Source organism: Balaenoptera physalus, assembly GCF_965194825.1.
Source record: "Balaenoptera physalus genome assembly, chromosome: 1".
Lineage (NCBI taxonomy): Eukaryota > Metazoa > Chordata > Mammalia > Artiodactyla > Balaenopteridae > Balaenoptera > Balaenoptera physalus.
Window position 1 is genome coordinate 93,704,182 of NC_138882.1, and position 27,438 is coordinate 93,731,619.

General features: G+C 44.0%; 1 protein-coding gene across 2 annotated transcripts in view; it reads left to right on the forward strand.

The window, feature by feature from the left end:
* The first annotated feature begins 3,139 nt into the window (after window positions 1–3,139).
* CD58 (CD58 molecule) overlaps window positions 3,140–27,438 on the forward strand; it is a 44,182-nt gene continuing 19,883 nt past the window's right edge. For both annotated transcript variants that reach the window (XM_082460184.1, XM_082460185.1), the window contains exons 1-2: window positions 3,140–3,298; window positions 24,549–24,845. In XM_082460184.1, the coding sequence (XP_082316310.1) occupies window positions 3,229–3,298; window positions 24,549–24,845 (367 nt within the window). In that variant the 5' untranslated portion in view covers window positions 3,140–3,228. The remainder of the gene's footprint in view (window positions 3,299–24,548; window positions 24,846–27,438) is intronic.

A 27,438-nucleotide genomic window follows, 5' to 3' on the forward strand; every position in this document is an offset into this window, starting at 1 on the left:
TCTGTTCCCTGCGCAACGCAAATGCTGGGAGGTTTTGGGGGGAGTTCACCACATCTGCAAATTGAGAAGAATGACAGAATGATTAAAGCTATAGCAGCGACACGTGATTAGTCAGAACCCATCTGTAATTCTTTAAAATTCACAGAATGTGCAAAAGGAACTAGATGGAGGTAAAAAGCAGAAGGAGGTGCTTCCTTTTCTTCTTCTTCTTTTTAAAACTCAAGCCTTTCAAAGGCTTTAATATGTGCTTTCCTCTGCTCCCCAGCCCCATTTGCTGCATCCTTATCAACTTCTTGCAGCTGCTGGCTTGGTCGGGAGTTGAAATGTGACTGTTTATCTCTTGGGTACCCAGAATGGTTCCATGTTAAGTCTTATGTATTATTTTTGCCTAATTTTTTCCAAATGCTCTCTTTTTGCCAGGGAGCATTTTAAAAAGGGAAACAGAGTATTATGGAATAAAGATTACCCCCCCCCCCGCCACACACACACACAAACCCTTGGTGCAAATCCGCCCAGGGTTTATATAAATGAAGTGAATATACACTTCCACATGGGGCAAGGACGATTTTCACATATGCACGATTAGAATCAGTGTTTTGCTCTGTCTTTCTAGGATTCCCAAGCTTCTTGGGTGTAGTTCCAAGCTTGGCAAGAACTAGAGCCAGAGAACTAGAGTGACATGCTGGGAAGAGCGGCAGCCCATCCACGCCACATAAGCAGACTGAACGGGCCCTCCTCTTTTCCCTTCTAGTCCGTGATTCTTTACAGTGACGAGCAGATAAAACTGGACCTCTCAGGCTTCCCTGGTGGCGCAGTGGTTAAGAATCTGCCTGCCAATGCAGGGGACACGGGTTCGAGCCCTGGTCTGGGAAGATCCCACATGCCACGGAGCAACTAGGCCGTGAGCCACAACTACTGAGCCTGCGCGTCTGGAGCCTGTGCTCCGCAACAAGAGAGGCCGCGATAGTGAGAGGCCCCCGCACCGTGATGAAGAGTGGCCCCTGCTCGCCGAAACTGGAGAAAGCCCTCACACAGAAACGAAGACCCAACACAGCCAAAAATTAATTAATTAATTAATTTAAAAAAACCAAACTGGACCTCTCAACACTAGTCACAGGATGTAAAATACATCCAGCCCTCCTTTTGGTGGCCAGTCCTCAGTATATGGATAGGGCCTTTTGGGCCATCTGCCTAATGCGTTGCAGGTCCAGCCTTTCTGAGCCACTTTTGACTAATGAAGTCTGCTAGACCAGGCATATAAGGGCTTCTAAAAATGTTTGCTGGAAGCACAGCATCTCTCTTGATGAAAGAGCTGGCAATGGTTCGTTGGCCAGAGAAGCAGCCAATCAAGGAAGACCTACTGAGCCATTCCTTACCTGGTACCTGGAGACCATGACCTGGGGAATACTTCCCAGCCCCAGGTGACTGGGCAGTCCTCTCCTCAGCCCTGCTCTTGAGGGGGTTGACAGCTTTTGCTGGCCAGTCCAAACAGCAGTATGGCTGCCCATCCTGTATGAAAGGGTAAGAGTGGTACTTTGGACTTACCCTTGGTTGGACTCCCAGTTCTGCACCTTACTCTGTGTCCATGGGCAAGTCATTTACCTTCTCAGAGCCTCAGTTTCCTAATCTGTAAAAACAAGGGAAGCAATAAGATTAAACTAATGCAGGTAATGCACTTAACACAGGGCTTGGCTCATAGTAAGTACTCAGCAGATGTTTGCTGTTATATCACTTCCCAGCTCAATAACTTAGGGGCTCCCCAGTGTTTAAAGATCTGATCCCATCTTACCTTTCCAAGTTAGCCCGAGTTTTTACTAGCCCAGAGCAGAGGAGAAACTTGATCTTCTCACATTGTGTGCTACACACTGTACCTGCCTTACGTTCCCAATATCTTCAGATGATAGGGAATGTCTAAGCTCATGGTACAGAACATCAGTCCCAGAAATTTCACGGATATAGACACCTTTTACAATTTCATGGCTAATGTAAGAAATAATTTATGAAGGGCAATTCAAGTGTCTTGAGTGGTTTGGGGGTCCCCACCTGAGGATGATGGTAATGACACCAACAATAAAGCACACTTCCACCGCTTCACAACTGGCAAACATGTTGGTGTTTGTTAGGACATCAGGGAGTCCCGTTCAGGTGTCCAGTTCATGGGAGGAGTTTCCTGCTCACATGGTAACGAAGAGTTCCCTGAACTGCAATGGCTGCGCAGAGATCATTCTGGTGCCACTGTCTGAAAGAAAGGGGGCTGACCGGGAGGCTGATGCCAGTAGCTGGTTCTGGGAATACAGTGGTAACTGAGTCTGGGATCAGATGGATTTGAGGGGAGAGGACTGGCCAATAAGATGGGGAGTTCCAAGCGCCCGCTGCAGCACGAGGGAGAGAGGTTTGGGGAGGCCAAACGGCGAGGGAGTGAACAGCCCTGACTCCCCAGCCTGAGGGCCAGTCCACAGTAGAGATGGAGGAAGAGTGAAAGAAAGAGGAAACGGAGAAGGGAGAAACCCAAGGCTGGAAATCCCAGCTCCCAGCGAGGGAGTGTTGTGGTGAGGTCCGTCTTAACGAAAAGGTGGCTGCGCTTGAATGAGGAGAAGCAGGCACTTGTGTGTGTGTTGCGGGGTGGGGGGGGATTGGGGCCGCACCAGGGCACCCCACACAGTCTAGCAGTCGTCTAGAATGTTGCCCGTTTCCTTTTGTCTTAACATTTGAGGAAGCTGTCTTGTCCAGGGTCGTAGTAGCGAAGTGACTGGCAGGAAAAGCGAGGCTGCGCGACTGCGGCTGCTGGAAAGCGCTGAAGGAATAAAGCGCTTCAGAACCTCCCCGTCCCGGCACAGAGCTCTGCTGTCACCTCCAGCCGAGTGGGGCGCAGTTTTCGGGGAGCGACGGTCCGATACCCCCGGCTATGGGGGCGCCTGCATCACGTCCCAAATGCCAAGGAAAAGTGCGGGAGGTGCGGGAGGAACGAGGATAAACCTGGTTGTGAAAACGCAAGCCACTTTTGGGGGAGAGCTCCACCTAGCAGGGCGGGGGCGCTGCAGAAGGGCAGGAAGGACCCGGGGCCCAGACCGCGTTCTCGGGAGGGGGGAGGAGTCGCGCGCCAAGACGTCATCCGGGGCCTGGCGGGACGCGCGGGGTGGGGCGCACCGCGGGGCGGGCTCCCTCTCCCTCCGGCAGGCCGAGGCGACGCCCGGCTGAGTCCCTGTCGCGGAAGCTGGCCCGTCCGCTATGGCCGCGGGGAGCGCCCCGGGGTGGGCCGTGGGGGCCCTCGGAGTGGTCTGCCTGTTGCTCCGGTTGGGTGAGTGGAGGCCTCCCCCGGGAGCCCGCGGGGACCAGCAGCGCGGGGTGTCAGTGGCCCCAGGGCTCCGGGGCCGGGTGGACGGGCGCGGCCCGAGGCGGCTGCAAGGTGGGGTGGTGGGGATGGCGTGGGGCACGCAGCCCGCGCGCGGGATCTGGTCATGTCACCCACAGGTCTCCCTAGGGTGGTCAGCAGGAAACGTGGACCGCAGGCTCTGAAGCCTGTTTGGGAAAAAGAGGGGCGGGACTCCGTCTCGTTCACCTCCCCTGCGCTCTTTCCTCCCTCTGGGGATCCTTCTTAACCTCCATGATCCCCGATTCCCGCTCGTGTTCCTCCGGAAGGGGTGCCCTTTCGGTGCGACTCAAGTGACTAAGTTACTACTTCCAGCCCGAGGTGCCGTAGCGCAGAACTTGAGGGGAACTTTTTTCACTGCTTCCGCCGCCCGGGAGGGAGCTTGACTCGGGCGGGCCTCCCTGGCCAAGGACCGCGCTGTCTGCGCGCGCGCCGGCCTCCACGCTGGAGTGGACGCGCTGCGGTCAAAGCCAAGTCCGCCCGCGCCCGCGCCCACGCGGAGGGCGGCAGTTCAGAGCTGCCCTGAGGCAGGAAGGCGAGGGCCTCGATTCAGAATTCCTAGGGAGTGACGGCTGGTCCCCTTTCCCCTCCCTTCTGGACATGAAAGGACTAACATGTGAGTGTCTAGGACTGTGTTCATCCCTTTCACGCTTCGTCAGATAAATCGTCACGGCAGCGCCATGAAATAGCTATCTTTGTCTCCATTTTTTACCTCCTCACCCTTATCAACCTCCCCCCCCACAGGCCCCTAGTTAAGTCATAACCAAACCCCTGAAGCATAGTAACAACCCCCTTAACTAGTACTTGTTTCCTTGGAATTTCCTGCCACCGGCCCCTTAGCCCCCACCCCTGATGAACCTCCCCTCTCCACTCTGCGTTCAGCGTTTATTGAGTGCCTTTGGGGTGCATGCATCTATGGCTTACAGCCTGCGGAATGGGGGGTTGAGATACGCTCAAAAGTACCTACAGTGTAAGGCACAGAAGTAAATGTCGTAAGAGAGGTAGAAGTAAAGTGCTGTGGGCGTGCAGAGGGAAGACGGCAACATCTTTTGTGAAATCAAGTATCTTTTGTGAAGCAGAAACTTCATGGAAGGGAGGGTATTTGAACCTGGCCTCCATGGACAGGTGGTATGTGAACATGCCATGATGTGGGAAAAGATTCCAAGAGCAGGAGACCAGGAAAGAAAGGGGAGCAGGGTGTAGAGGGTGACCTTGGGCAGTAGGGAGTCATCAGTGTCCCTGGAGAGTTGCAGTGCCCACGGGAGCTTGAGGCCCCCTGGGGGAGCCCTGAATGTCCCCTTTGGGAGTTGGGATTCTCTTCTGCAGGCAAAGGAGACCTCTTTCTGGACCTGACAGGATCAGAGCCATCCACTTAGGAAGAATAATCTGGCAGCAGTAAAGAGAAATGATTGTAGTTGAGAGGAATCGGAGGTGGGGGACCAGGGCAGGTACCATCACAGACCCCAAAGAGCTGTGAGGGTTTCATATGCTGGTGGCTGTGGGCAGGAGAGAGAGGCATATACAGAGGTTGAAGGGATGAGGTAACTCCTCCAGAGGCACGGGTCTCTCCCTGGTCCCAGAATGTGCCTTTGGTCACTACTGCCTGCTCTATGCTCTCTCTTCAACTGAAAACCCAGTTTACCCATCAAGCCACACCTCCTCTAGGAAGGTTCTTTGAACTAGCTGGTTTCTCCCACCTAATTCATTTATTTATTCAGAGGTCATTTCGTTCCGCAAGCATGAATATCGCCTTCTCTGAATAGGCTTTGCGCTAAGGGAAACTGTGTAGGTCTGCAGTGAGTCCTTTGGGGGCCAAGCCCACCTCACTAGGGAAAGCTGCCTAACAGTGATGAACAGTATCTGCTCCCAGAGAGATGCCTGGCCTCTGACCTGGCCCCACCCCTCACAGTTAAAACTTCTGTAAGTTACCTTACTTCTGTGTGCCTCCATACCTTTGCCTTTAAAGAGAGCGCCACTCACATGAGAGAAAGGATAATAATAATATCTGCTTAATAGAATGATTGTGAGCATCAGTCATTCAACACGTACTTATGGACTATCAACTTTGTGTCAGCACTGGGAAGCTTACATTATAGTGGGGGAGAGACAGTAAGGAAATAAAGCAGTAAATATGTAGTTGTTGGGTGGTGGTGAACATTTACTAATATAGAGATTACTAGTGCAGAGGCAAGGGAAATGGCAGTGGTTAATAGTTCCTTTTAATTTTTTAAAATTCTGGAACATTTAAAATCTTTAGAATAGTTGCAAAAATAGTAAAGTGAACACTTACACACCTTTCTTCTTGAATCACCACTTATTAACATTTTATCACATTTGGTTTACATCTCTCTGTACACCCACACCCACCCAGTTAACTTTTTTGTTGTTGTTGTTAAATCATTTGAGAATTGCAGTTCTTATGACAATTTAACCCTGAATATTTCAACATAGGTCTTCTTTTTTTTTTTTAATATTTGTTTATTTACTTTGGCTGTGCCAGGTCTTAGTGGCGGCACGCATGCGGGATCTAGTTCCCCAACCAGGGATTGAACCTGGGCCCCCTGCATTGGGAGCGCATAGTCTTACCCACTGGACCACCAGGGAAGTTCCAACATAGGTCTTCTAAGAATAATATGTCTGCAGTTAAGCCCTGGCACCATTATCACAGTCAGGAAATACAGCATAATACAATACTGTTTTCAGATAGGGTCCAGAAGCCAATCTTGTATCACACACCAGATTTGGTAGTCATTCCTCTTTAATCCCCTTAAATCTAAAAATCTAAACTGTTGCCAGCTTCTTTTTTTCTTTTTCTCTTTTCTACTTTATGATATTGCCCTTTTTGGAGGGGTCTGGACTAGTTTTTTTTTTAATAAAAATGTCCCTCGATGTTGAAGTACATGCTTAGATTCTGGTGTAAACATTCCTGGGCAGGAATTCTCACAGGTGTGCACCTCATCAGGCTGCAGATGCAGTCCATTTGTCTCATTATTGGAGACGTTAATGTTGATGATTTGGTTAAGGTGAGGTCCACCAGATTTCTCCATTGTAGAGGAGAAAATACAAGCGTGTGAATACAGATTTTGCATGCTCGGTTCCAAACCACTGGAAATATCGCAATAAAGCAAGTCATACAAGTTTTTTGATTTCCTAGTATATTTAAAAGTGATGTTTATACTATACTGTAGCCTATTAAGTGTGCCATAGCATTATGTCTAAAAAAATGTACATACCTTAATTAAAAGATACTTTATTGCTAAAAAATGCTAACTACCATCTGACGGTGCAGAGTTGTCACAAAACTTTAATTTGTAAAAAACACAATATCTACAAAGCACAATAAAGCAAAGCACAATAAAATGGGTATGTCTGTAGTACCTGATTCTTTAAGTAACACTTTGAAATTGTGTGAATATGCTGTTTTCCAACAATCTTTCACCCAATGTTTTACAACCCAGTGGCGATTCTTCCCACTAAAATGTTTGTAGATAGCAATTTTTTATCCCTATTTTCTTTATACTTTATTGACATTCTTCAGTAACAAAGAACTTCTGCACCTCCCTTTTTTATTTTTAAAATTAATTTTTTTTTGGTTTTGTTTTTTTAATTTTTATTTATTTATTTATTTATTTATGGCTGTGTTGGGTCTTCGTTTCTGTGCTAGGGCTTTCTCCAGTTGCGGCAAGTGGGGGGCCACTCTTCATCGCGGTGCATGGGCCTCTCACTATCGCGGCCTCTCCCGTTGCGGAGCACAGGCTCCAGACGCGCAGGCTCAGTAATTGTGGCTCACGGGCCTAGTTGCTCCGCGGCATGTGGGAATCTTACCAGACCAGGGCTCGAACCCGCGTCCGCTGCATTGGCCGGCAGACTCTCAACCACTGCGCCACCAGGGAAGCCCTGCACCTCCCTTTTTAATTTTTTTTTTTTTTTTTTAGTACTAGTAAGGACTCGTGTATTATTTAAGATGGCATTCTTGTCATTTTTCATTTTGATGCTCAGGGATTCTGTATTTGGCAAGTGGGAACCCTTCCAAGTTTCAGTGTCCTTTTGCCATGTTTCCCTCAGTTTTGAGCACTTCCTTACTTTCTGGTGTAGAAGGGTGTTCTGGACTCATTTTGTACTTTTCCTGACTCAGCCTTGGAATCATTAGATTCCTTTTTCCTTTTAGTGGGGGATGGTATTTAGAAATTAAGACCTGGGTGCTAGGTGTGCTCAAGACTCTTGGAGCCATAGCTTCTAGGCCCTGTCAGTTTTCAGTGCTAGGAAATAGTTTTCACAAAGTCAGGCATTTATCTGGTTACTGCAAAGGCTAATCCAACAATTCAGTTCTTCCTTTTCCTCCATTCCATATTAGTACCTCCCTTCCCCAGGGTGAGAATTCTATTCTTAGTAGCATTAGTATAGTTTCCTAATCTACATTAAACACAAACTAATTCCATAATTGCTATGCCAATACTACTCCCAAGCACAACCTTTATTAAATACAGTTCAAGATTTCTTAGCAGTTCTTTTTATTCTTTCGTATATCCCACTAAATATGTATAGAACACTGTATTTTCAAGTTATTTGAATTTTTCTTCTGTGTGGTTATGTTATCAAAGTGATACATAGTTGCATTAATTTGTTTCTGTCTCTTCAGTTTTAGGGTTTCCCCCACCTTGATTTAATTTTTAAATATGTAAACTATTAACATGGTTCAAATCAAAACCATATACAGCTGGCCTTCCATATTTGCAGATTCAACCAGCTGCAGATTAAAAATATTCAGGAAAAAAAAAATTCCAGAAAGTCCCAGAAAGCAAAACTTGAATTTGCCACATTCTGACAACTATTTAAATAGCATTTACATTGTATTAGGTATTATAAGTAATCTGGAGATGATTTAAAGTACATGAGAGGATGTGCATAGGTTATATGCAAGTACTATGCCATTTTATATGAAGGATTTGATCATCCTCAGATCTTGGTATCCACTGGGATCCGGGAACCAATTCCCTGTGGATACTGAGGGATGACCGTAAAAAAATATGCTCAGAAATTCTATTCCCCCCCCCCTTCCTCTCCCCCCATAACATATAATTTGTTTCAGTTTTATCTTTGTTTCTTTTTGCAGTTATAAACAGATACATATGTTTATTTCTAACTCCCTTTTTTAAACAACAGTTAACATACTCTGTGTACTCTTTTGTACCTTGTTTTTGTCAGTTAACCATATGTCTGGAAAATCATTCCATATCAGTTCATAGAGATCATCCTCATTGTTTTACAGCTGCATAGTGCTCCATGGGATGGAGGTATGATATCTCATTGTCACTCTCTGGTGACTAGTATTTTATATAGTGTGGTCAGGGGAGAGTCTCTTTAAAAGGGAAACAGTTGAGTGTAGACTTAAAAGGAAATGATGGAGCAGACCAGGTTACCATCTGGGAGAGTAGTATTCCAGACAGGACAGCAGCAAAAACCCTGAGATAGGCTTCAGCCATTTAAAGAACTTCGAGGAGACCACTGTGCTGCAGAGTAAATAGGAAATGAAGTTGTACAAGTAGTCAGGGCTGGACCCTAGAAATAAAGTTTTGTGGGCCCTTTTTTTTTTTTTAATAAATTTATTTATTTATTTTTTGCTGCGTTGGCTCTTCGTTGCTGCGCGTGGGCTTTCTCTAGTTGCGGAGAGCGGGGGCTACTCTTCGTTGTGGTGCACGGGCTTCTCATTGCAGTGGCTTCTCTTGTTTCGGAGCACAGGCTCTAGGCACGTGGGCTCAGTAGTTGTGTCTCGTGGGCGCTAGAGTGCCGCAGGCTCAGTAGTTGCGGCGCACCGGCTTAGTTGCTTTGCGGCACGTGGGATCTTTCCGGACCAGGGCTCGAACCCATGTCCCCTGCATTGGCAAGCAGATTCTTAACCACTGCGCCACCAGGGAAGTCCCTGTGGCCCTTTTAAAGACTAACTTTTTTTTATTCCCAGTGAAATAGGAAGTCTCAGAGTTATGAACAGGAGTGAAATTGTGTTGAGTGTTTAAATGAATTATTCTGGATGCTGGGTGGAGGATAGTCCTTGCTGATGAAAAAAGAGAAGCAGGGAGACCAGTTAGGAGGCTGCGGGAACAATGACTGGGTGGGGGTGGGTAAGAAATGACTGGGGTTGGGGTGAGGAATTGGAGATAGCAGGGTGTGTTTTGAAGGTAGGGCTGGCAGGATTCGGCACTGGATTGCATCAGTGGGGTCACATGTGGGTGGACAGGACCTAGGTAGTGCTGGGCAAGTAGCAAGCTCAAAAATAGGAACTGTTGTATTAGTTAGCTCTCATTAGCAGAGCCTGCCTTATTCTGCTGTGGTTGACCTTTTATGGATCCTTTATCTTGCCAGTTGTCTCTCCAGCTAGATTTTAGACCCTTGTACGCAGGAACCGAGTCATACACTACTTCATATAAAGTTTCTTTCATTGATTTATTTTAATATTTTTAACAACACAAATTCTTAAATCTGGACATTAGATGATAAAGTATTGGTCAAACATTTCTCCATTTTAAATTATTATCTCACATTATTATGTGAGACTTGTTCATATGCTTTGCTTAATTAAGATTCAGAGAGCCTGTGAGGTTTTATTTATGAAAGGTAATCCAAATCAAAATAGTGTTGTGTTTTCCTCTCAAAAAAACTAGATCCAGTATTATAATGGGGTGTATATAATAGTTGCCATGAATTAAGCACATGCTCTGTGCCAAGTGCTGTGCTTAGAGTTTTAGATTTTTGGTTTCAGTTAATTGTCACACCAGTTTTATAAGGTAGAGACTGTTAAGGAGGAGAACAAAGTTGAGGTAGGTTAAGTACCTTGTCCAAGTTCACACAACAAATAAGTGGTAGAACCTGCTAGCACTTAGGTCTATTTGACTCAAAGTCTATGTATTCCCAACCCAAGAATAGGTAAGCAACTTTTTGATGATTGGTGCAGCCATAGTTAATCTCTTTTATGTAACATATATATTGTCCAATATAATTTTGCTAAAACATGTGAAATTATATAAGACAGCAAATTACCAATCACATAGATTGTATTCAATATCGTAATCTACAGTAGAGGGGTGGGGGAACCTTCTTTGGGCCATAGAATTCAGAATGGGGGTTTATTTATGTATTCATTTATTAACATTTTGCCATAATTATACTTTATACACCCATACTTCACTCCTGAATGCTTTGGCATAAGCCCAATAACATAATATTTATAAAAATTAACAGTAATCTCATAATATCACTTAACTTCTACTCTTATTCAAATTCCTCCAATTGTCACAAGAATGTCTTTTTTTAAATACCAGGATCTAATGAAATTTCACATTTTTGCATTTGTTGTTGTTTTTGTTTATTTTTTTATTTTTATTTATTTATTTTTTTAATTCTTTATTTTATTTATTTATTTTTGGCTGTGTTGGGTCTTCGTTTCTGTGCGAGGGCTTTCTCCAGTTGCGGCAAGCGGGGGCCACTCTTCATCGCGGTGCGCGAGCCTCTCGCTGTCGCGGCCTCTCTTGTTGCGGAGCACAGGCTCCAGACGCGCAGGCTCAGTAGTTGTGGCTCACGGGCTTAGTTGCTCCGCGGCATGTGGGATCTTCCCAGACCAGGGCTCGAACCCGTGTCCCCTGCATTGACAGGCAGATTCTCAACCACTGCGCCATCAGGGAAGCCCCCGTTTTTGTTTATTTTTGACAGGTATCTTTTAGGAATTTTGAAAAAGACTTACAACTACTTTTAAAGAACTAGATCTAGGAATTTGTTTTATTGCCATCTTTTTACTGTAATTAAAAAAAATTGAATTGTACACTTTATTGTTGTCATTTGTTTTTTCCCTTTTTAAATTGACTTACAATATTATCGATACATTCGTTTCAGGTGTAAACATAGTGATTCAATATTTTTTTACATTACAATATGGTCACAATAAGTCTAGTTACCACCTGTCACCACAGAAAGTTATTACAATATTATTGACTATATTCCCTGTGCTATACATTACATCTCCATGACTTATTTATTTTATAACTGGAAGTTTGTACCTCTTACTCTCCCTCACCTATTTCACTCGCCCCCTCTATCCATCTTCCCTCTGGTAACCACCAGTTTATTCTCTATATCTATGAGTCTATTTCTGTTTTGAATGTTTGTTTGTTTTGTTTTTTAGATTCCACATATAAGTGAAATCGTATGGTACTGGTCTTTCTCTGTCTCACTGGTTTTACTTAGCACAATACCTTCTATATCTATCCATGTTGTCATAAAAGGCAAGATTTCATTTTTTATGGATGAGTAATATTCCACTGTATATAAATACCACATTATCTTTATTCATTCATCTATCAATAGACACATAGGTTGCGTCCATATCTTGGCTATTGTAAATAATGCTGCAGTGAATATTGGTGTGCATATGTTTTTTTTCCAGTTAGTGTTTTTGATTTCTTCAGGTACGCAGAAGTGAAATTGCTGGATCATATGGCAGTGAAATTGCTGGATCATATGGCAGTTTCTATTAATTTTTTGAGGAACTGCCATACTGTTTTCCATAGTGGCTGCAACAGTTTATGTTCCCACCAACAATGCATGAGGGTTCCCTTTTCTCTGTCCTCTCCAACACTTGTTATCTGTTGTCTTTTTTGATGATAGCCATTCTGACAAGTGTGAGGTAACATCTCACTGTGGTTTTGATTTGCATTTCCCTGATGATTAGTGATGCTGAGCATCTTTTCATGTGCCTGTTGGCCATCTCTGTGGCTTCTTTGAACAATGTGTTTTCAGGTCCCCTTCCTATTTTCTAATCAGGTTTTGTTGTTGTTGTTGTTGTTTTTACTATGGAGTTGTATGAGTTCTTTGTATATTTTGGATATTAACCCCTTATCAGATATATCATTTGCAAATAGCTTCTCCCATTTGGCAGGCTGCTGTTTCATTTCGTTGATAGTTTCCTTCCCTGTGCAGAAGCTTTTTAGTTTGATATAGTCCCATTTGTTTATTTTTGCTTTTGTTTCCCTTACCTGAGGAGGCAGATCCAAAAAAGTATTACTAAGATGGATGTAAAAAAAGCATACCACCTATGTTGATTTCTAGTCTTATAGCACTGTGGTTGGAAAAGATGCATCATATGATTTTAGTCTTCTTAAATTTATTGAGACTTGTTTTGTGGCCCAGCATGTTATCTGTCCTAGAGAATGTTCTATGTGTACTTGAAAAGAATGTGTATTCTACTGCTTTTGGGTGTAATGTTCTATATATATCTCTTAGGGTCATCTGGTCTCATGTATCGTTTAAGGCCAATGTTTCCTAATTGATTTCCTGTCTGGATGATCTGACCATTGATGTAAGTGGGACATTAAAGTCCCCTAATATTATTGTGTTACTGTCAATTTTTCCCATTATGTTTGTTAATATTTGCATTATGTATTTAAGTGTTCCTATGTTGGGTGCATATATATTTACAATTGTTTTATTGTCTTGTTGGATTGGTCCCTTTATCATTATGTAATCTCTTTCTTTGTCTCTTGTTACAGTCTTTGTTTTATTTTTTTAAATTAACTAATTTAGTTTTGGCTGTGTTGGGTCTTCGTTGCTGCGCGCGGGCTTTCTCTAGTTGCGGTGAGTGGGGGCTACTCTTCGTTGTGGTGTGTGGGCTTCTCATTGTTGTGGCTTCTCTTGTTGCGGAGCATGGGCTCTAGGCACGCAGGCTTCAGTAGTTGTGGCTCACGGGCTCTAGAGCGCAGGCTCAGTAGTTGTGGCGCACAGGCTTAGTTGCTCCGCGGCATGTGGGATCTTCCTGGGCCAGGGCTCGAACCTGTGTCCCTTACATTGGCAGGCAGATTCTTAACTACTGTGCCACCAGGGAAGCCCCACAGTCTTTATTTTAAAGTCTGTTTTGTCTGATGTAAGTATTGCTTCCCCAGCTTTCTTTTTATTTCTATTTGCATGAATACCTTTTTCCGTCCACTCACTTTTAGTCTATGTCTTTAGATCTGAAGTGATTCTCTTATAGGCAGCATATAGATGGGTCTTGTTTTTTTTTTTTTTTTTTTTTAATCCACTTAGCCACTCTATGTCTTTTGGTTGGAACATTTAGTCCATTCATTGAAAGTAATTATTAATAGGTGTGTACTTATTGCCATTTTGTTAATTGTTTTCTGGTTGTTTTTATGATTCTTTTTTGTTCCTTTTTTCTCCTTTTGCTCTCTTTTCTTGTGATTTGATGACTGTCTTTAGTGTTATGTTTGGATTCTTTTCTCTTCTTTGTGTATGTATCTATCATAGGTTTTTGGTTCCCATGATGTTCATATATAACTATATAATGAGTCAATTTTATGAGATTATTTTAAGTTGATGATCTCTTAAGTTTGAACACATTATAACAACCCTGCGTTTTTGCTCCCCACCCCACCCTCACAGTTAATGTTTTTGATGTCATGTTTTATATCTTTTTGTTTTGTGTATTCCCTAACTTTTTATTAAAGATATAGATGATTTTATCGCTTTTGTCTTTTAACCTTCCTACTAGCTTTTTATGGGGTTGACCTTTACTGTATGTTTGCCTTTACCAATGAGATTTTTCCTTTTTTAGTTTTCATATTTCTAGTTGTGGTCTTTTCTGCTTAGAGAAGTCCCTTTAACATTCCTTGTAAAGCTGGTTTAGTGACACTGAACTCTTTTAGCTTTTGCTTGTCTCCTTCATATCTGAATGATAGCCTTTCTGGGTAGAATATTCTTGGTTGTAAGTTTTTTTCCTTTCATCACTTTAAGTACATCATGATACTCCCTTCTGGCCTGCAAAGATTCTGCTGAAATGTCAGCTGAAAGTCTTATGTGAGTTCCTTTGTGTGTACTGGTTGCTTTTCCCTTACTGCTTTTAAGATTCTCTTTTTATCTTTAATTTTTGCTGTTTTAATTGCAATGTGTCTTGGTGTGACCTCTTTGGGTTCATCTTGTTTGGGACTTTCTGTACTTCCTAAACTTGGATGTCTGTTTCCTTTCTCAGGTTAGAGAAGTTTTTAGCTGTTATCACTTCAAACAAGTCTTCTGTCCCTTTCTCTCTCTCTTCTCCTTCTGGGACCCCTATAATGTAAATGTTAGTATGCCTATTGTTGTCTCAGAGGTCTCTTAAACTATCCTTACTCTTTAAAGTTCTTTTTTTTTCTGTTCAGCGTGGGTGAATTTCACTACTCTTGTCTTCCAGTTCACTGATGCATTCCTCTGTGTCATCTAATCTACTGTTGATTCCTTCTAGTGTATTTTTTAAATTTCAGTTGTTGTATTCTTCAGCTGTTTGAGCCTTCTTCATATTTTCTAACTCTTTGTTGAACTTCTCACAGTGTTCGTTCATTCTTCTCTTGAGTTCACTGAGCATCTTTATGATCATTACCTGAAGTCTTTATTGGTTAGATTGCTTATCTCCACTCACTTATTCTTTGGGGGTTTGTCTTGTTCCTTTGTTTGTTATATATTTCTGTCTCCTCATTTTGTCTAATTCTCTGTGTTTATTTCTATGTAGCGGGTAGGTTGGTTACGCTTCCTGGTCTTGGAGAAGTGGCCTTATGTAAGAGATGTCCTGTGGGGCCCAGCAGGACTCTCCCCTTCCCCTTTGGTGACTAGAGTTATATGCTCTAGGGTGCCGCCTATATGGGCTGCATGCACCCTTCTGCTGTGGCAGAGCCAACTACTGTGGGCAGCTGACTCCACTGACTTCCCTGACTCCATTGGCTGCCAGGCCCCGCCTGGTGTGGAAGCTGCTGGCCTGCTGGGGGGTGGGGCTGGGTCCCAGCACGTCTCACTCTAATGTTTTTTAATTCATATAGGCTTTGATGGTAGGCATTGCTTTCTCTGTTTAAAAGCAGAAAGCTTGCCAGCATGCATCAGCCCTTGTTTGCACGAGTTTTCTGTCTTTTGGTTTCTTCTCATGTTGTTTTGTCTTGAGTACAGAAGGCTTTTTGAAGTTTTTACTTAAGGGCACACAGCACCTTAGATTCTGCAGTCACAGATAAAAGCTTCCATCTCAGGATTGAAGGTGAAACCTGGATACAGCCTTTTCCATTTGCTCAGACAAGTTTTAATATGAGGTGTGACTAAAATAGTGATACCGTCCCCCCAAAAGTGTGGAAAACATTTTAGCAGTTCCTCTTTGGAGATAAGTTTCAGTGCCCATCTACCAGACTCAAAGGAAAATGTCTTTTAGCTACTTTATGGGCATGGGATTCTCTCCTTTGGCCTCTTTGTTTTCTTGTTTTCAGTCCCTTTCCCTTGCGCGCATCGGCCTTCTCCTTCTCCATGCTGCTCGTGCCTGTGCTGATGAGCTCTTAGCCCAAGGACTCTGGGGCTCAAAATGAAACCAGTGAAAGTGAGGGGACCTCTTGCCCAGAATCACTGTAAGAAATCATGTCTGCTCCCTGCCCCCATTTGAAAGTTATTAGTTCAGAGTTCTATCCTTTGTGACCTTGATCTATTCTGTTTAGCAAGTATCCATCTCAGGGAACCAAATTATTTTGATAGGCTTGTTCTGAGGAAATGAACCCGTTTTGGTTCCTAGTGACTTTCACTTTTCATAATGTTCCCCTGAATGTCTGTTAAGAACAGTGTCTGAATTTCCATCAGCCTCTCTGGTCTGTAGTTTCTGAATGTTTTTCCCACGTAACAGTTAAAAACTAGAAGAAAAAAAAATGAAGTTTACTGTACACATTCAGAAAATAATAAGAAATTCATATTAATAAGAAACTAATAAGGCTGTGTCATCATAAATTAGTTGTAATAGAGTTTCTCAACTATGAACTGAGTAACTAGAAAATAATAGGGATTATAAAGAAATTTTTAATGAAATGGTCAATAGCATATTGAAATACCTTTAATCAGACTTTGGACAATAGATTTAAAAAGACTTGCAGAGTATTAAATAGCTCTAGTAAGAACCTTATTCTCCAAAGCATGCTGTAGGTCTCAGATATATCCTATCTAAGACAAGAACAGTCAAAGGCAAATGTGGCTTTTGAGCGTGATGTGATGTGGGTATCTTGAAAGAGCCGGCCAGAGTAGTGCTGTTAAATAGAAATATAATATGAAACAGGTAAAATTAATTTTAATAATATATTTTATTTAACCTAATATACCCACAGTAGTTTCATTTCAACATGCAGTTGATATAGAAAATGTTAATGAGAGATTTTACATTCCCCTTTTCATACTTGATCTTCAAAGTCTGGTGTGTATCTTATACTAACAACACATCTCAATTTGGACTAACCATGTGGCATGGGCTCACGAGCCGCATTGGCTAGTAGCTACTGAATCGGACTGCACAGATGGAGAGGGAAATGTCTTGTGAAAGGAGGATTTTTAAGTGCAAGAATAAGGGATTAAAAAGGCAAGTATTTTAGCATGACAGGAAACAGGGAAGTTCAAAAGGAAGTTGATTTAAAGAACAAACATCTTAATTCTGGATGCACTCATCCAGGAGACAAGGAATAGCTTGACAACTGAGAGCATACGTGAGACGAGTTCTGTGGAGTTTCTGGGATTGGGGGACCACGGGGTTTATTGTCTGTTGGGAGCCAGGGGGCTGCAGTTTCAGTCTGAAATAGATGAAGACAGGGCAGCCATGGTGGCATATCTGAGACCAGCAGATTTCTGCCTTTAGCACTCATGGAAGCAGAAATCACTGACTGGGACCGGATGCAGGTGGAATTGACAAGGAAGGACCAGGCATCTCACACTGTGGCTGACAGTGCAGGCTTTGGAGCTGGCCCCCTGTGTCTGGACACCAGCTCTGCCCCTGGACCAGCTGAGTGACCACGGTCAGCTTCGGAACCTCTTTGAGCCCCAGTTTCCTCAGCTGTAACTTAGTGGTTCTCACTCTTCGAATGCTCTTCCCCATATGCTCAAGCTCACTCCCTCGTTTTTTCTGGGCCCTGCTCACATTGCCAGCTGTGACCACCTCACATATAATGGCAACCTCCCTTCTCATCATTAATCCTCCTCCCCAATACACTGCTTTATTTTTCTCAATAGCACTTAACATCACCTGTGATACTTACTTTTCCATTTAATGTGTTCCTCCCTGCCCCCCGTCCCCACCGTCACCAATAATGTAAACTCCAAGAGGGCAGGATTCTGTCTGATTTGTTTAGTGTTGTATCCTAACTGCTCAGTACAGTGCCTGCGACATAGCACATACTCAACAAATATTTGGTGAGTGAATAAATGAATAATAAGACCTACCTCACAGAGTTAAGTTGAGGAATAAATGAGCCTATCCATCTATCTATCTATCCATCCATCTAGCTATCTCTTGGAACAAGTGCCTGGCACATAGTGAGCCTTCAGGAAGTGTGCTGCTGCCGTCGCTGTTGTTGAATATTATTATTGAGGCTGAGTTGGCCTCGGGCTCATTTGGATTGGATTTATTAAGAGCTAGGTTAAAGAAACGAGCTACACTAAACTTCCTTGAGTGAAAAGACTGTGCTCTTCTTTCGATGATCCTTGTACCTGGTGAGCATATTTCGTATGCCAAAACTGGGACATGGGGGCTGACAAACAGAATGTTTGTAGACTTAATGGGACAGATTGTGTGACACCAGCACTGACGTAGACACGTGAGGAGAGTGGCTGCTCTCCGTACTGTGAGCGTGTGTGTTTGTGTCTCCAGAGACTTAGTTTCCCAGGCTGCCACCGCTCCAGTACCCCAAGTGGGTGTCAACTGAAAGTGTGCTGTGATGCTGAAGTGAGAGGAACAAGGTCATGGTCACAAGCCCCTGTCTGCAGGAGAAATCCAGCTGCTCACTTGGGTACAAAAATGCCCAAGGCCCTCCTATCTCCCAGCTTGAATGAATCTTTAACCGAATTGTCGTTATGGTGTCATACACACGGGGGAAATACCAAGATTTATGTATTTGGGTACTGAAACTCAGGGGATTTTTTTTTTTTCTTTTCATCAAATGAATTTTTGCCTTAACTGCTAAAATCTGCAGCCATGTGGAACCTTGAAGAAATTTTAGCAAGAGAATGAACTATTTTAAAATCACATTGTTCGTTTCTAAGAAAAAACTCCAGAAAAACCTTTCCTCCAAATCCCAGAAGAGTGGTTAGCTCGTCTCTCAGCAATGGCATCAGTGAAAAAATTGCATCTCCTCAAACCTCAGACAGGGTGTTAACATTGATGAAGGGCTGATATCCTGAGTGGGTGTAAGCTTATCTGGTGCAGTGCCCTGAAGCCCACAGCATGTGGTAGGTGAAACCTAGCTAAACCTGAAGGGGACGGGGAGTGAGGAGCCAGCAGACCCTCCAGTCTTGCTTTGGTTCTGGAGGCAGGCAGTTGGGGAGGAAAGAGTTCTCTTCTGACTGCATACGAAGGGTCCCAGGCCATTTATTCTGCAGCTTCAGTTAAACGTCTCCACCTCTCCTTGCTGAGTCATGGTTCTTCAACCGGGTTCCACAGCGATTTGAGGTATTGCAAAGCTCAGGGTTTGGGGTGACTATCAAATATTGTAATTCTGTCAGGAAGCCCTGCCTTTTAGACTACATTTAAGTTGTATTTAAATCAGTTTAGTTAATTCACTCAGCAGATATTTATGGAATGTCCTTCACGTGCCGGGCAGTGGGGATGCAGCGAAGATGGACAACAGCCCTGTCTTTGTCCTCATGGGGCTGGCCTGACTAGGGGATACCCCTCGGCTCAGATTGGAGTTAATTGCCATCTAATTCCATAAAGTTTGATTTTTGTGTTCACATAAAATTTGAACGTCCAGCATTTCTTGGAAACTTAGAAGATCTGGCAATTTCCACATGTCCACGTGGGTAGGAGCTGAGGAGCCTCTCCCTAGGCGAGCCAGCCTCACTAGAGCCGCAGTCTCCACTGCTCCCTTTTGGGTCACACCTGGCCCGTCCGTGGCGCCTCTGTTGGCTGAATGGCTGGTCTCTATCTCAGGGCTTCATTTGCTAGCTCTCACAGGCTTCTCAGCTGCTCCTGTGATTTTGTGTCCTTATTTACTTCTTTGTTTGCTCCTTGTTTTCTCCCCACACACCCCGCTCCAGCTTTTCTTCCTTCCTGCATTCGAGTCTCTTTTGTCCCCTTACCCTCTCTTACTTTTTCACATGTCACATATTACTTGCCATCACACATGAGAAGTGCAAACTCTTAGACCTTACTTTCAACTTAGTTTCTCTTGGTCCTTAATTATGAAACCCTGTCTCATTTCCCATTGAACATCTAAAATTATTTTTAAAAAAACAACAGCATTATGAAACTTAGGTTTAAATTTGGGTTCCCATGTAACACTTTGGAGATTTGGGTTCATCGCTATCTTGCTCAATCAAATCTTCTCAATTTCCTCATGTATATGAGGATGGGTGTGGGGCAGGCCAGGGTCCTCTGAGGACCTGTCCAGCCCTGACATTCAGTGATTTGGTGACCACTGAGCTTATGCTTCACTTCTAGGTTTCAGAGGTGTGCTTCACTCCCGACTAGAATGGTTTGACTTTCTCATTCCCAACATCTGCTATTCCCATACGTTCTAGAAATTGCATTCTGACATACCCTGTATCACGTCACTGTCTTTAATAGCCATATACCACATAGCTAGCCAAGTAAGAAGCAATGGTTAAAAGTCAGACTGTCTGGGTTCAAAAGCAGTTTCACTACTTAATTAGCTAGTCAGTTAACGTTTGTGTGTCTCAGTTTCCTCATCTGCAAAATAGGGTTAAAAATAACAGCTGCTTTATATGTTGTTTTGTTTTTTTTAGTTTTTTTTTCTGTCTATCTATCTATTTATTTATTTATTTATTTATTTTTTGGCTGCATTGTGTCTTTGTTGCTGCACGCAGACTTTCTCTAGTTGCAGCCAGTGGGGGCTACTCTTCGTTGTGGTGCATGGGCTTCTCATTGTGGTGGCTTCTCTTGTTGCGGAGCATGGGCTCTAGGAGCACAGTCTTCAGTAGTTGTGGCACGCGGGCTCAGTAGTTGTGGCTCACGGACTCTAGAGCACGGGCTCAGTAGTTGTGGTGCACGGGCTTAGTTGCTCCACAGCGTGTGGGATCTTCCTGGACCAGGGCTCGAATCTGTGTCCCCTGCATTGGCAGGCAGATTCTTAACCACTGTGCCACCAGGGAAGTCCTGATATGGTTTTTGAGAGGATTTGCTGAATACATATTTGTAGAGTTCTTCCAACTGCCTAGTAGATAGTAAGTGCTATATAAGTGTTTGATTAAATAAACTAAAAATAGCAGTCAATCTAAATCCCAGGACCTGGGACTTCCCTGGTGGTCCAGTGGATAAGAATTCACCTTCCAATGCAGGGGACGCGGGTTTGATCTCCGGTCGGGGAACTAAGATCCCACATGCCGCGGGGCAACTAAGCCTGCGTGCTCTAGAGACCGCACGCCACAACTAGAAAGCCCACGTGCCGCAACTACTGAGCTCACGCACTCTGGAGCCCGCATGCCACAACTAGAGAGCCTGTGGGCTGCAACTACTGAGCCTGCATGCTCTAGAGCCCACACGCCATAACAAAGAGCCTGCGCGCTGCAATGAAAGATCCTGCGTGCTGTAACTAAGACTCAGCGCAGCCAAATAAATAAATAAATATTAAAAACAAAAATCCCAGGACCCAAGTGAAAATGCGCAGAGGAATTTGTGGCTGGGAGTTGGAGGAGGTCCCATTTCATTAACCCAATAGTTACGGTTACCATATTTTCTAAATCAAAAATCAGGTCACTTTGTCTGCAAAATATTTGAGTTCCACTTCGGACTTCAAGCCCTGTGAGAAGAACTATCAAAACTGGGTATAATGATGATGTTTTGTAAGACTACAAGAGTCTTTGAAATTGGAAATGAACACAGTACATATAGATATTAGGTACCCTCATATCTTTCAAAAGAAAAGATCATTCAGTATTCTTCAAAGCAAATAAACCTCTAACAGTTACAAAAATTCTGTCTAGCACAGAATATCTGTTTAAGCAATCAATGATACATTTTCCCCCTACCTCTATCTCTCTCTACTTTGAAACAGCAAAAACTCACTCTATGCCCAATTCTCACACAGCCAGGGTCACCTACAGTGAATGCATTGATGGTGGCCGCCTGAATCATTGAAAGCAAAAGAGGGAAAACCCTGTTGAAAGCCTACTTCATTTCAGCCATTGTGTGAAGACTCTCAGTCTTATTCAAACCTCAAAACAATCTTTTGTGGTAGGCATTATGATTTGTTTTTTAGGCTGAGGAAACCTAGTGTGGCGAGAACTTTTGAAGGTTCACCCTGGGCGCATCTGCCTTGAAAGTCGGGGCCCTTTTCATTCTGCCCTCTGGCATGGTAAGGTAGCATCCCTGTGGTCCCTTTTCTGACCATTCACTGTTATCAGCAAAGTAACCAACTCACTGCTGACTCCTTTCCTTAGCTGCTGTTTTTTTGCTCGTTCTTTCATTCGTTCAGGGTGTGTGACCTTGAGAAAAAACTCACTCTCCTTTCTCCTATTCTTTTTCATTGGAAACAGTCATATTGGTAACTTACCTTAGGATCAGTCTTGAAGGGGCAACAGAAAAGGCTTTACTGTAGGAAGGAACTGGTAGACATAGCATCTAAAAATGTGGCGAATCCCAAATCTGTATCTTCCCCTGGGAACCCCCAGACCCGTGGACCCTGCAGCCTCCTGGACAAGCTCCACGCAGATGTCTTACAGGCCGCTATGCTTAGCATCCGTCAGTCAGCTGACGTCTGGGTGAGGAGGGGGAGGAGAGATGGCCAAGCAGACAGAGGAAGAAGCGCCTCTGAGGGGGCAGGTCCTGAATCAGGAAGGTGCTTGGCGTGTCTGAGGAAATAAAAGCAGTTCCAGAAGGCTCAAAGGAAGAGAGCAAGGGGGGAACTGGTGGGGAATGAGGCTGGAGAGGCCGGCAGGGACCAGACCACAGGGTCTGTGAGTGAGGGGCTGGGCTGTGTCAGGTCTGTTCTGGTCCCTCAGCTACCGTAAACTTGCTGAGTGACCTTGAGCAAATGATATGTCTCCCGGGGCCTGTTTCCTCATCTGAGAAATGGAGTTAGCAACACCACTGCACAGGGATGTGGAGAGGATTAAAAAGGGACACAAGTACGTGAACACGTAACTGGCAGAGGGTAAGCATTCAGTAACATCTTCTTCCATTTTTCTTGGTGCCCTGTCCTTTCACCTGTGAAATGGTGGTAATTTGACTGACTAATTGTTGGAGTTTTCTTCCAGCTCAAAATGACTATGAATTTTTCTGAACTGGTCTCCCCCTTTTTCCACAGTTAGCTCCATTCCAGACTTTTCTTCTTCCTGTTCTCAAGCCCAGGAAACATCACCTTCCCCTGGGAAAGACAGAAGCCAGCTTTATGCAGCCAGGGAGGGGCAGTTCAACTGAGACCTCTTCTCTTCCTCCACCACCCTACTTACTCTCATCCGTTCATTCATGTATTCATTTACAAGACATTTCGAGCCGCCACTATTGTATGTGGATAGACTCTCACCCCTCAAATCTTATTCCTTTTCATGCCTTTCCATGGGCTCTGGTTGATTGGGAGAAATAGTGCATGGTCAGGAAAGCCACAGAAGGATGCTGGTATATTGCAGGCAGCCTCCCTTGATTAAGGGAGGTGGGTTCTAAAAATCCTTGCACATAGACAAATGGGGCGTATTTGCTTCTTATTTGAAATTACTGGACACAATTGCCTGCAATTGGTCTATTTAATATTTTTGATTTTTCCTGTGCTCTGTCAATTACCCTGATTGCTTCTAGGCAAAAACTTCAATCAATCAAGTTTTAATTTCTCTTTAATGTCTTTCCCCTAACAGCTGCTCTTCTCTCTTAACAAGAAAGTCAAGTCTGGAGCAAGATGCGTTGAAGCCCGTTTTGGGGTATCAAGAATATCCCAATCTAGTAGTAATAGTAAATGTTTAACAACTGGATTGGTGTGGAGGAGGTGGGAGGTTCTGATTTGAAGCATGAGTCAGTTTCTCTGCTATAAACACTCCCATCGTGGTGCACTCCAAGCTCTCCAGGCTTCACTGAACGGAGTCCAGCAGAGAGGCTAACAGTTGGTTCCAACACGCCACCGCACCCAGGCCTTGAGACCTTAATCTTCATCACACTCCCTGACTTCCTTCCTGGTCATTCTGATTTCAGTTAATGGCACCTCAGTCAGCCAAAAAAGAGGCCTGGCAGTCACCATTAACTCCTCTCATCCAATCACTAAATCCTGTTCATTTCCCTCTCAAATGTAGAGTCTGTCCACTTATCCATCCCCACCGCCAACACCCTGGTCTGGTCTCCCGGTCCAGCCTTCTTTCACTGCTACCGCACTGACTGCTCTTCTGGGTTTTCTCTGCCCTCCATCCTTACCTTGTCGATCAGTGTCCACCCTGCAGACAAGGTCAACCTACTGAAACTTAAATTATGTCATGCCGGTCTTCTGTTTAAAACCTGTCCATGACCTTCGCTTGCCATTAGGATAAATTCCAAACGCGTAGCATATCTTACCGGACATGGCCCGGCCCCTCACTCACAGACCCTGTGGTCTGGCCCCTACGTGCCTCTCCAGCTTCATTCCCCACCCGTTCCCCCCTTGCTCTCTTCCTTCGAGCCTTTTGGGACTGCTTTTATTTCCTCAGACACGCCAAGCGCCTTCCTGATTCAAGGCCTGCCTCTTCAGAGGGGCTGCTTGGCCATCTCTCCTCCCCCTCCTCACCCAGCTGTCAGCTTGCAGACTCCTCTTATCTTCCGGTGGTTTGCTGTCCTGTGTCAGTTTCAGCGTGATTTCCTAGGAAAGGCCTTTGCCTGGGTGGCTCTCCTTGCCTGCTCTGTGTCTCCTCCCTTGAGGGCCTGGAGTGACACCTGTCTTGTTTGCCGCCATATTCCCAGCATTGCCCACAGTACCTGGCACGTAGTTGGTGCTCCATAAATGTTGAATCCATTTCTTGTATTTATGTGGGCCCCAGTTCCCTATTAAAGAATAAACTCTTACAGGGTCAAGCATGTTCTCCTTCCTGTACTTTTTATCAGCAGTTTATCAGCTTAGTACAAAAAGTAGCTGACGAATAATTTTTACCACTAAATTTAATCATTTTCCCCCCACAAGGTATCTTGGAAGATAATTTTCTGCTTTTGATCAAGTCATGTTATTTTCCCTAACCAATTTCTTTTTTTTCCTCCTAGATTTCATTAGCTGTGATTCCCAAGTAATATATGGAGCTGTGAACAAGAATGTAACTTTATACGCATCAAGTTTTAAACCCTTTAAGGAGATCGTGTGGAAAAGAGGAAAGGATAAAGTTGTAGAATGGGATGACCAATCTGAAGTCAGAGCTTTTCTATCTTTTAAAGATAGAGTTCATTTAGACACTGTGTCAGGTAACCTCACAATCTTCAAGTTAACACAGTCAGACGAAGATGAGTACGGAATTGAATCCCCAAGTGTTAGAAATAACAGCAAGTTCACCCTCAGAGTGATCGGTGAGTATCCCATAAATCGGTTTGTTCAAATGGCAGATTTCTAACTATTTTAAGAGACTAATACTAATCATTGGTTTATGAGAAATAAAAATTAGTCATCACCTGTTGTCAGGGTTTTCCTCTCTTTCCGGTACACAGGAGCCACTTTCAGCTCCCTTGTCATCCTCTTGGTGAGGAGAGGATGTGACTGAGGTCAGGAGAACAGCACAAGTTGGGCAGAGCTGCTGGCAGCAGCATCCCTTGTCTTGCTGGGAATGTTCTGGAAAGGGATGTAGTGGCATCAATGAGCTCAGAACTCTGAACCATGGATAGTTGGTGCTCTATAAATTAGAGTTCCTGCTTCCCCTTGCAGCTCACACAGGAGATGGGATTTTTTTTTTTCCTCCTCTATCACTTTAAACTGGAACTGGGGATAGGATACAGGTTCCTCTGTGCTTCTCGCTGATGTTTCCAGGTTATTCTCCTTCCCTCATCTCTAAAGCACTTTCCTTGTTGCAGTCATCCAGAGGCTGATGGGTACACTTTAATGTTTCTTTTTTTCCCCAGTTTTATTGAGAAATAATTGACATCCATCACTGTACAAGTTGAAGGCGTACAGCATGGTGGTTTGATTTACAGGCACTGTGAAATGATTACCACAGTAGGTTCAGCTAACATCCGTCTTCTCATATAGATACCATAAAAAGAAAAGAAAGAAAAAAAGAAAAAAAAGGAAAAAAATGTTCTTCCTGTGATGAGAACTCGTAGTATCTTCTCTCTTAACAACTTACCTACCTACCATACAGCAGTGTTAGCTGTAGTCATCATGTGGCACATTGTATCCCTAGTATTTATATGTTTTATAACTGGAAGTTTATACCTTTTGACCACTTTCCTCCAAATCCCCTTCCTCCCACCCTCCACCTCTGGTAACCACAAGTCTGATCTCCTTTTCTATGAGCTTGGTTTTTTTCTTTTTAGATTCCACTAACTCTAAAAAGATTTCTAGAGATTTCTCTCTTTTTAGAGATCCTACAGTATTTGCATTCTCAGTCTGATTTATTTCACTTAGCATAATGCCTTCAGGGTCTATCTACGTTGTCACAAATGGTAGGATTTTCTCACTTTTTTTTTATGTCTGAATAATAGTCCATTTATATATACCACATCTTCTTTACCCTTTCATCTGTTGATGGACACTTACAATGTTTCCATGTCTTGGCTATTGTAAATAGTGCTGCTAAGAACATCACCCCAATATTTCCTGGTTATTTTAGTGCCTGGTTCCTTTTCACTGTTTCTGGTGTTCCTGCTGTCATAATTCTTGGTGCTTGTAGTATTTAAATAAAAGTTCTTTCTAATATCCTGACTTCTTAGTCCTTGCTCTCCTCTCCTGTAATGATCTTCTCCTTCACTCTGTCTTACCTCTCCCCACAGATATAATCTAGAACTTGTCTTTACCAGTGATTCCATTCCCTCCATCGTCTCAGTATCTCAGTTCCACTTCCTCGACTGGAAGCTCAGTTCCTCTGCTCTGCCAACTCTGACAGTCCTTCCCCCACGGATGCCCTCCCTGCCCTCCTTCTGCAGCCCCAGTGCTGTGCTCACTCCCTGGGCTCACTCTGTTGCAGACACACATAGCTTCTTTGCTCCTTTTCTGATTGGTCATGCTCAATGACTGAACTTTGAATGGACGAGCCCAGGCCAGCCAGGTTCAATCCAACGTTCTGTGCTCACGCCTTGTAGCTGCAGAAAAGCACATCACCTTGCAGAGTCCCACACTTAAAAATTCTGATTATTTACTGCAACTAAACCCAATATGTTCCTAGTGTCTTCACTCACCCACTCCCAGCAGTTACCTTTCCTCTCCTCAAACCTTGAACACCTCCTTCTCCAGACCCACTCCTCAGCTGAAGGCTTTGCTTCTTGTTTCACTGAGGAAAACAAGCAACCAGAAGAGAACTTCTACAAGCTCTCACCACCAGCCTATCTGCTTACCTGTGCCTGACCCTATATACCCTGTTCTCTACCATTCCTGTTTGGCATTTCTTATTTTCAGCTTGCTGAGTTCTCATCTGGAGCCAAACCCTCTACTTGTGCCCTGGATCCCACCTCCTCTCATTATACTCAGGGATGTCACTTCTATAATTCTACCCACTCTCTCCTTACAGTAATTTCCTCCACGAGCTAATGGCTCATTCCCATCAGCATACAAATAAGCGATTATCTGTACCATCATTGCAAGCCCTCTTCTGGCCCCTCTCCTCCTCCACCTACCACCCACTTTCTGCCTTCAGTTTATAGAGAATCTACTCGAAGAGCTGTCTATATACCCCCTTTCTCCTATTCACTTTTAACCTACTCCAAACAGGCTTTCATCCCCACTGCTGTACCCAAACTCCTCATGACTTCCTCATGAATAAATCCAGTGACTCATTCTCCATCCACATCTTTCTCTCAGAAGTTTTTGAAACAGCTAATCACTCCCTTCTCTGTGAAACATCTCCTTCACCTAGCATCTAGGCACCACCCGACTCCGGTTTCCTTTTAACTCACTAACAGTTCCTTCTCAGTTTCCTTTGCTGGTTCGTTCCCTCATCCTCTTGCATCCCCC